The sequence below is a fragment of the Oryctolagus cuniculus genome, chromosome 20 (genome assembly GCF_964237555.1).
Source record: "Oryctolagus cuniculus chromosome 20, mOryCun1.1, whole genome shotgun sequence".
Classification (NCBI taxonomy): domain Eukaryota; kingdom Metazoa; phylum Chordata; class Mammalia; order Lagomorpha; family Leporidae; genus Oryctolagus; species Oryctolagus cuniculus.
Window position 1 is genome coordinate 3,905,442 of NC_091451.1, and position 10,747 is coordinate 3,916,188.

Here is a 10,747-nt window from a genome sequence, read left to right on the forward strand (position 1 = left end):
TATACCCAAGATGGTATGTTGGGATGTTTTTGTATCTGTTGTAGTTCTGAGACACTGAAGATGTTAGATTTCCCTGTGAATATTGGGAAGCTGTCATAGAGTGCAGATAAAAGCAGAATTTTTTATTTGAATATCCTACCAATGCTGTTTCCCTGGGAAGACTGAACATAAGACAACCATAGATTAAACAGGATCACATTAAGGAAAAAGATTTTAGAGTACAGACACATATCATTCTTTATCTGCAAATAAATGATCCAGTAAAACTTTCCAATATTTATGGTTGAAATATCAGAGATGCACAAAACATACAATTTTTAATGAAAATTAAATGAAAAAAAGGGACAGGGAAAAAACTGGTTGTTAGGCAATGAGTGAATGCCTTCTCTGGTGTATCTCAGGATCCAAAACACATGAACCATCATTTGCTGCCTCCCAGGTGACATAAGCAGACACCTATATTGGAAGCAGAGTAGCCAGGGCTCAAACTGGCGTTGTTTTGAGATGCAGGCATCCTAAACAGTGATTTAACACATCTTACCACAAAAGCCATTCTACGTACTTGAAAAAAATTCAAGTAATAAACAGGATCATGATTGAACATTGGAGAATCTGTTGGTACAATTTAATTATGAGAAAAATCATATAATGCTTATAAATAAGTACTGATTTTGTTAAAATCTTATGCCACTAGGTAAGAAGTAACTTCATTCCCATCACATGAATATGCCAAGAGAAACATTTATATGTGATTCAATGAAATGGTTATTTTTTTAAAAAGATTGTATTTATTTGAGTGTTAGAGTTACAGACAGTGAGAGGGAGAGACAGGGAGAAAGGTCTTCCATCTGCTGGTTCATTCCCACAATGTATGGTGCAGTGCCCTGAGCCAAGCTGATCTAAAGCCAGGAGCCAGGAGTTCTTCCAGGTCTCCCACATGGCTGCAGGGTCCCAAGTGCTTGGGGCATCTTCTCCTGCTTTTGAAGGCCATAGCAGAGAGCTGGATTGGAAGAGGCACATCTGGGACTAGAACCGGTGCCCATATGGGATGCCTGTGCCACAGGCAGAGGATTAACCTACACAACAGTGCCAGCACCAACATAGTGTTTTTTGTTTGTTTGTTTGTTTGTTTTTCTCATTACAGTTGCCATGAAAAGGGATGACCTGATTGGGACCAACCAGGAAAGTCGGGACAAAAATCTGAATCAGGATGTTATGAAAAATAAGAAGACATTTGCTCCCAAGGGAGTTGAATTAAGAAAACAACCTAATTTAACTTCTAGCCCTATTCCAAGACTGATTATGCAAAAGGGAAACTATTCAGGAATGAATGTGTATAATGAATGTGGAGAAACCACTTATCAGAATTCAAATCTCATTAGACATCAGAAAATTCACACTTGGAAGATGCCTCATGAATGTAATGAGTATGGAAAAGCCTTTTTCCAGCAATCATACCCTATAACACATCAGAAAATTCACATAAGGGAGAAAATTGCTGAAAATAATGACTGTGGAGATGTTTTTCACCATAATGTAGACCTCATTAAACATCAGAGAATTCACCTGGAGGAGAAATCTTATGAATGCAATGATTGTCAAAAAACCTTTTACCATAAATCACAACTCATTAGACATCAGAGAATTCACACAGAGGAGAAAGCTCATGAATGTAATGTCTGTGGAAGAGCCTTTTGGTATAAATCACATCTCATAATACATCAGAGAATTCACACAGGAGAGAAACCTTATGAATGTGGTGACTGTGGAAAAGCCTTTGGACATAAGTCAGGTCTCAATAAACATCAGAGAATTCACACTGGGGAGAAATCTCATGAATGTAATGACTGTGGAAAAGCCTTTTACTGTAAATCACGACTCATTAGACATCAGAGAATTCACACAGGAGAGAAACCTTATGAATGTAGTGACTGTGGAAAAGCCTTTGGCCATAAGTCAGTCCTCATTAAACATCAGAAAATTCACACAGGGGAAAAACCTTATGTATGTAATGACTGTGGGAAAGCCTTTTTTTGCAAATCATATCTCAGCCAACATCAGAGAATTCACACAGGGGAGAAACCTTATGAATGTGATGAATGTGGAAAAGCTTTTGGCCATAAATCAGACCTTACCAAACATCAGAGAATTCACATGGGGGAGAAGCCTTATGAATGCAATGACTGTGGAAAAGCCTTTTATTATACAGCACAACTCATTAGACATCAGAGAATTCACACTGAGGAGAAACCTCATGAATGTAATGTCTGTGGAAAAGCCTTTTGGTATAAATCACATCTCATAAAACATCAGAGAATGCACACAGGGGAGAAACCTTATGAATGTGGTGTCTGTGGAAAAGCCTTTGGCCATAAGTCAGGCCTCATTCAACATCAGAGAATTCACGCAGGGGAGAAATCTCATGAATGTAATGACTGCGGAAAAGCCTTTTTGTGCAAATCAGACCTCAACAAACACCAGAGAATTCACACAGGGGAGAAACCTCATGAATGTAATGACTGTAGAAAAGCCTTTTTTTCCAAATCAGACCTCAAGAAGCACCAGAGAATTCATACAGGGGAGAAACCTTACGAATGTGCTGAGTGTGGAAAAGCCTTTGGCCATAAGTCAGTCCTCATTCAACATCAGAGAATTCACACTGGGGAGAAACCCTATGAATGTAATGAATGTGGGAAAGCCTTTTATAGCAAATCAGACCTCAACAAACATCAGAGAATTCACACAGGGGACAAACCTTATGAATGTAATGAATGTGGAAAAGCTTTTGGCCATAAATCAGAGTTCACCAAACATCAGAGAATTCACATGGGGGAGAAACTTTATGAATGCAGTGACTGTGGAAAAATCTTTTTTTATAAATCAAAACTCATTAGACATCAGAGAATGCACACAGGGGAGAAACCTTATGAATGTAGTGACTGCGGAAAATCCTTTGGCCATAAGTCAGTCCTCATTAAACATCAGACTTCACACAGAGGAGAAATCTTATGAATGCTATGGAAAAGATGTTTTGTGCAAATCAGATCTCAGAAAACAGAATTCACACAAAATAGAAACATTATGAATGTAGCGACTGGAAAAACCTTGCACCACAAGTCACAACTCAGAATGGATCAGAGAATTCACACAGGGGAGAAACATCATAAAAGCCCTTTTGGGCAAATCAGACCTCAGCAAACATCAGTTTACACAGGGAGAAACCTTATGAATGTAATGACTGTGGCCTTTGCCCATAATTCACAACTCAGAATGCATCAAAGAATTCACACTGGGGAGAAACCTTATGAATGTAATAACTATAGGAAAGCCTTTGGCCTTAAGTCAGACCTCATCAAACATCACACAATTCACACAGCAGTGAAACCTTATGAATGTAATGACTGTTGAAACACCTTTTGCTATAAATCACACCTCATAAGACACCAGAGAATTCACACAGGAGATAGACTTCATGAATATAACAACTGTGGCAAAGCCTGTGGCAATGATACACAACATACATCAGAGAATTCATACAGGGGAGAAACCTCATTTATGTAAAGACTGGAAAAGCCTCTTTGTGCAAATTAAATCTCAGCAAACATCAAAATTCACACAGGGGAGAATGTTTTGAATTGAACAAATGTGGACAACTCTTGGTGCAAATCATTATCAAACATAAGAATAAACATTATAAATGTAATGATTTGGAACACCTTCAGCCATAATTTAACCCTCATTTGAGATAATCAAATTCATATTTGAAAAAAACCCTTTGAATGTAATGCATGTGGAAAAGCCTTTATCCAGAAATCAGAGCTTATAAGAAATCAAAGAATTCATATGGCAGAGAAACCTTATGAATGTAATGAGTATTGGAAAGCTCCTTGTAACATCAGAAAATTCACAAGGCAGAAGTGTTATGAATGTAATGAATGTTGGAAAGCCTTTTGTCAAAAACAGTGCCTCAACACATTATGGGAGTCAAACAAGGAAGAGAGTTTAAGAATATAATGAATGTGAAGTGCTTTTTCCCAAAATCAGTGTACTTAGTGTGACAAAGCCGTTCCCTTGAAATCATACCCCAAACAACAGGGACCCATGGAAGGGAGAAAGGTTATAAATATTATAATGTGAAAAAAAGCCATTTGTCAGAAATCAGTCATCAAAGAATTCACATAATGCGTTTCTTAAGATTGTAATGAATGTGGAAAAGTATTTTCCTGTAATTAAGGCCTGCATAGATACAGAATTCACAATAGCTTATATCCTTCAAATGCAGTAAATTTGAGAAAACCTTTAGTCAGCAATTAGACATCAGCAGATGCCAGGGAATTCATAAAGAAAATAAATCAATTTAATGAACATGAAATTCCTCTTCCATAAATCAGTCATCAGCTCACATGAAGAGACTCAGAACTTAGAAAACATGTATTCATCGAAAAGTTTTTGTATCATAAGTCATCTCAGTGGGTAACTGAAAGCTCACACTTAGGAAAAATCCTGTCATTGTAATGTGGTTGGAAAAACCTTTATTGTAAGGTGAACTTTTGCAAAATTTAACAAGATTAGAGAAGTCCCTTAAATATAATGTGTCTGGAAGAACTCTTGGTGGAATCACACCTCAGGAAGTATTAGACAATTCACATGATGAATTGTGACAGAGTCTTGTTAACCGTTCTTCCTTTACACAACCTATGTTTTTGGTTTCCCATTATTGTGAGTGGGACCAAGTATATGAACTGTACTTACATATATAAATTTTGCAAAGAAATATCCAAAAATTACAACAGTTAGTACAGCAGTTATTTGGTATCCCATCTTCATCAATTACAAAGTTATTTGTTGTATAGCAATTTTGTCCACCCAGTGTTCTTTCTCCACATTATTGTGCATACTGGTGATGTAACCACAGGCATGTCAATTAGCATATATTCCAGCCATAATACTGTACTCCAGCAGTGGATGGTGGGTGTTGTGTCTAGCTAAAGGGAATGAGCTTATGGTGATCTATATACTCATGAGGATTTCCAGCTCATCTGTGTTAAGAGTACACTATCTGGATTAGAGTACACTATGTGAGATCAATTTGAATATTCAAATAGGTGTTGTCCAGCACATTATTCTCGTTCCATAGACTACCTCAAATCCTATGAGTTGGGGCCAGCGCCGTGGCTCACTTGGTTAATCCTCTGCCTGCAGCCACAGAATCCCAGATGGGCCCCGGCTTCTGGTCCTAGTTGCTCCTCTTCCAGTCCAGCTCTCTGTTGTGGCCTGGGAAGGCAGTGGAGGATGGCCCAAGTCCTTGGGCCCCTGCCCCTGCATAGGAGACCAGCAGGAAGCACCTGGCTCCTGGCTTCAGATCAGCATAGTTCTGGTTATAGTGGCCCTTTGGGGGGTGAACCAATGGAAAGAAGATCTTTCTGTCTCTCTTTCACTGTAACTCTGTAAAAAAAAAAAAAAAAAATTTAAAAAATCCCATGAGTTGTAACACTCATCTCCTGAATTTTTCTTTATTAATGAGCATACAATCCCTTTTAAAATCTTTCATTCATTATCCCCTTTTCCTACTTTTCTTCCTTCACTTCCTTCTTGCCCAGAGACAAGAACTTGGAATGAAATCTGGGTGGTACCCATTGCAACAGAAGTGGTGACTCAAATGTAGTACACTTTTGTGTTAATGTAACTTTACAATGATTTATTTTGTTATAATCTTTTTGGTTGTATTACTCCTTACTTCTACCAGACTCTCAGTTTGTTGAAAATGTATGTTTTCATCCCTTCCCAGTTTTCACAGACCTTTTTGGATTTTCATCATCTCATTTACATTTACATTCATCTCAGACCTCAGGATATACTCAGGATGAACAGTTTATCCAGGTTCCATAGCGACTGGACTAGAAATGCTGTGATGATCATCTAGCTGCAATAGTTCTTTTATTTCCCATCCAGAGGACAATCCTGCAAGTCATTCCTTCCACCTCCATTACTACCTGTTGGCAATAGCACATTGTCTTTGTTCAAGTCCCCTTGGCTTGTTACAAGTGTTCATCAAATCAAATCTCAATCAGAAATTTAATAGAAAATGCATGGTGTATCTGTTGACAATTTCATGGAGTTGAGCAATTATTACCTTATCATTATTGGAATGTGGTGTGCCTTTAAGAGCCATTTTTTAAGTCTAGATGGAGTGTTCTTTCTGCTTTTCCAATGTTTGTAATTACTAAATAAATTCCTTTCTTCTAAAACTCATTGGCATATATTTTATTTAAAAATAATCCTGAGTGACAGGGCAGTTATTTTTAGAAATCCCCTAATTCCTCTGAATTTTAGTTTTGGTGTTTGATTCCTACATGAATTATGGGTTCTGTTGAGTGAGGCACTGATTACATTGCTAACTGATGATGGCATAATCTCTTGCAACAGGTACATTTACCAGATTGGAATCTTGTTTTCCTTTATGAATTTCTGCTGAGTCAGTGGCTAATGTGAGCCAGCTGGCCTCCATATCACTTTGAATTCTATAGAGCCAATAAATTTCTGTTGGCTAATTTGAGATTTGGAATCTGAAGTCATTGTGTATCACTGGATATTGTGTCTGATCTTTTTATTAACCCTGTTAACTTCCCTGTTAACTTGAGTGAGCTTTAAGAGAGGCTGGCATACTCAATCCAGATGAATGAAAGAGCTTGGTAGGTTTGTTATAGCAAAAAGTACCTGGCAATTAAGAACAGGTCATACATATAGCTACTCAGTAGGAACACAGGTGGTTGCAAGACTGAGGGGATAGAACACTGTGGACAAGCATTATATTATGGATTCAGGTTTAAAGTTAGTTGATTTGCAGAAAGGTCTTTGATACAGTGCTTATTCATGCACTTGAGATGTCCACACCCCAGTCTGAAAACCTATATTTGATATCATCTCTGATTCTAGCTTTCTGATAATGCACATATTGGGAGGTAGCAAATGATAGTTTAAATATCTGGATCTTGCCATTCAAATGGGAAAAGCAGATTGGGTTTTTGCCTTCTGGTCTTAAGCTATCCTGGTCCAGCTGTTGTGAGCCTTTAAGAATTAGACCAGTAAATAGCAGTTCTTTTTCTGCTTCTGAGGGTCTCTGCCTTCAAAATTAGAAACGCTAGATTGTAATCTATTCTTATTCCACTTAGGGTAAAGGATCTGTCCATGGTTTCTTTTGTGTCTGCCTTATAGGCAGGTATACAGTGGCTCAGCAGTGAGGACCCAAGAGAGAAGACACTTTGGTTGGGTTCAACCCTGGATTTTCATAAATGGCAATGAATGACAATAAATCCATAGACTAGATATTGAATAATCATTTAAAAATGTGTACTACAATTTAACCCTTTATATCTTCCCATGAGTTTTAGACTAGAACATTTAGGATATTTGAGTGGCCTCAATACCAGTGTAGGCTTATGCCCTACTCTAATCTCTATGTGCATAAAATAATTTATGATTATAATAAAAAAGAGATAAATAAGTTTCTGTTTTTAAAAAAATTTTGAAGTATATAAACTTCATGTACTTCATATGTACAGATTCAGGAATGTAGTGATATTTTCTAACTTGCCCTCCCTCCAGCCCATCCCCACACTTTTCTTCCTCCTGACATATACCCGTACTTATTTTTAAAAAGATCATTTTCAGTTTATAAGATTAACCCTACACTAAATAAAGGGTTCAACAAATAGTGTGAAGAATAAAAAAAAATTGTCCAACCATCAAGGAGCTCCTAAAAATGATCACATCCCAAAGTGTAAATTTCACTCTTCTAGATTACCTAATTGACCACTGAGTCGCAATTTAAATGGGGATACAGATCACTCTCAAATGCTGATGTCATTTCCCTTGGTTAAATTCCCAGGAGCAGGATGGCTGGGTTATATGGCAGGTCTAAATTCAGATTTCTGAGGTATCTCCAAACTGTATTCTACAGTGGTTATATGAGTTTACATTCCCACCAAAGGTGGATTAGTGTACATTTTTCTCCATATCCCTGCCAGCATTTGTTGTTGATTTCTGTATGAAAGCCATTCTAATGGGGGTGTGATGAAACCTCATTGTGGTTTTGACTCGTATTTCCCTGATGGCTAGTGATTCTGAGCATTTTCCCATGTGTCTATTGGTTACTTAAATTTCCTCTTTTGAAAAATGCCTTTTTGGGGCCAGTGCTGTCGCATAGTAGGTTAATCCTCCACCTGCAGTACCTCTATCCATATGGGTGTCGGTTTGAGTCCCAGTTGCTCCTCTTCTGATCTAGCTCTCTGCTATTGCCTGGGAAAGCAGTAGAAGATGGCCCAAGTGCTTGGACCCCTGCACCCTCATGGGAGACCTGGAGGAAGTTCCTGGCTCCTGGCTTTGGATTGGTTCAGCTCTGGCCATTGCAGCCATTTGGGGAGTGAACCAGTGAATGGAAGACCTCTCTCTCTGTCACTCCATATCACTGTCTGGTAACATTACCTCTCAAGTAAATAAATAGTCTTTTAAAAATTGCCTATTTAAGTCTTTTGCCCAAAATTTGATGGTATCAGGTCATAGATTTGTCAATGAACTGAAGACTGGATGAAGAAATTATGGTATATACACACCATGGAAAATTACATAGCAGTAAAAAAAAAAAAAGTGAAGTCCTGCCATTTGCAACAAAATGGATGAAACTAGAAAACACATTTAGTGAAATAAGCCAGGCCCCAAGTGACACATATCATATGTTCTCCCTGATTTGTGATAACTGATAGAACATCTAAAAGATAATCTATAGAAGTGAAATTGACATTTTGAGATACAATGACATTGAACTGCCCTAGTCTCGACTGCTGAGGAAGAGGTTTTTTTTATTATTATTATTACTAAGTTTCTGTCTTAGTAATTAGTCTGTTTAGATTTTCTATGTCTTCATGGCTCAATTTAGGTAGGTTATATGTGTCCAGGAATCTATCCATTTCTTCTAGGTTCCCCAGTTTTTTGGCATACAGCTCTTTGTAGTAATTTGTGAGGATTCTTTTTATTTATGTGATGTCTGTTGTTACATTTCATTTTTCATCTCTAATTTTACTGATTCACTTCCTTCTCTCTCCTTTTGGGGGGGGGTTAGTTGGGGCATTTTTTTTTCACTGTGGTCGCTTTTATCTTTGGGTTAAGTCTTTGTGGACTAGTGGAGGGCCTGATTTCAGGGAATGCCTCAAGGCATATGGAACTGTTTTCTTTTTTTATACTATTTGTTGAACTTTTTACTTAATATAGAGTTAATCATATGTATATTAAGTTAATTGAAAATAGATTTTAGTCAAAATAAGAATGGTAATAGGAAAGCGAGGAAGAATAATGGTGGGAGTGTGGGTAAGAGGATGGTTATGAGGGGAAGCATTACTAAGTTGTATTTATGAAATGCCTGAAGTTTGTATTCCTTAAGTAAGTTGCAAAAGAATTCTGTAGCACTTACTGTGGGTTCAGTCAGGGCTGCAGTCAAGTGGCCTTGATGATAGAGTGTGATGCTATTGTTGTCTTAGTTGTAGTATTCAGTGGTAGAACAAAACATCTAGAATGGCACTGGAGGGTCATGATTATCCTTTAGGGCTGTGGCAGATGGCTGAAGGGCTGGATCCTTAGTACTAATACACAGAACTGACTTTGTTCTTCTTGAATTCGTTCTCTTACCTTGTGTTGTACCTTCCCTTTTTTCTTTCTTTTCTTTCTTGGTTGCTTCCCCTGCCATCTGCCATCTGCCATCTGCCACAGCCCTAAAGGATAATCATGACCCTCCAGTGCCATTCTAGGTGTTTTGTTCCATAAATGTTAATATTTCTTGATATTTCTTTCATCTCTTTCTTTGCTGTGTTTTCATTTCACACATTTGCACTTCCCAGGGCAATCCCTGCTTTTCCAGAGATTTGACCATCCTCTATATGCTAATGTCTGCTCACTTTTATTGGAGAAGTGGAAACTGATACGGCAGCAGAGCTCTCCACAAAGAAAAGATACCTACTCTTTGTGTCCCCTGAACTCCACACCTGAACATCCAGCTACTATTCTATACCTCTACCTAGATATCTACAGACTCAGACATTGTCTGTCTGCCTACTGCCTGTCCCCAACATCCTATCAAGTAATGACTGGTCCCATCCACTCAGTTGCTCTGTCAGAAACCTGAGAGTCATCCTTTTCCTAGCCATAGCTAATCAGTTGTCCAATACTAGTGACTCTGCCTCCCAGAGGTTTCTCTAACTCATTCCCCTCTGCCCATACATTTTGTCATGTTTTTGAATGAATACAAAAATTTATATCTGTCCCTTTGACTTCAGTCTTGCTACCTCTAGTGCCTCCCTTTAGTTGTTGATTATGTCACACACTTCAAGGCTTGCCCTTGTCCTCAAGGTATAACCCTCCTTGTCTATTGGGACTCTCAATCTTATTGCTTGCCAGCCTACTTTAACTTCTCAATACTCTCTAAATTTCCTGCTGTCCCAGCCATATGCTTCAGCTGGCCAATTTCTAACAGATCATCTTAACATCTTTCTCCAGGTCCCTTCCTTTGTTTTCCTAGAGCATATGTGCTTTGTCATATGTGAAATTGTATTTTAGTTGCCTATAGTCTCTCTCTCTCTCTCACTAAATTGCAAGCACCATTTTACCTATGGGGCAAGGCTCTAAATGCAATAGTTCCTCAATGGATATATGTGGAATAAATGACCACTAAGCAGTGGAGTGCTTCTATCACATCCTT

The 10,747-nt window shown here is 38.1% G+C and overlaps 1 protein-coding gene across 3 annotated transcripts in view; it reads left to right on the forward strand.

Moving 5' to 3' along the window:
• The window catches only part of LOC100347451 (zinc finger protein 420), a 43,543-nt gene extending 37,295 nt beyond the window's left edge, over positions 1-6,248 (forward strand). For all 3 annotated transcript variants that reach the window (XM_051829755.2, XM_051829754.2, XM_008251264.4), the window contains one exon: positions 1,145-6,248. In XM_051829755.2, the coding sequence (XP_051685715.1) occupies positions 1,145-3,012 (1,868 nt within the window). In that variant the 3' untranslated portion in view covers positions 3,013-6,248. The remainder of the gene's footprint in view (positions 1-1,144) is intronic.
• The last annotated feature ends 4,499 nt before the right edge of the window (positions 6,249-10,747 follow it).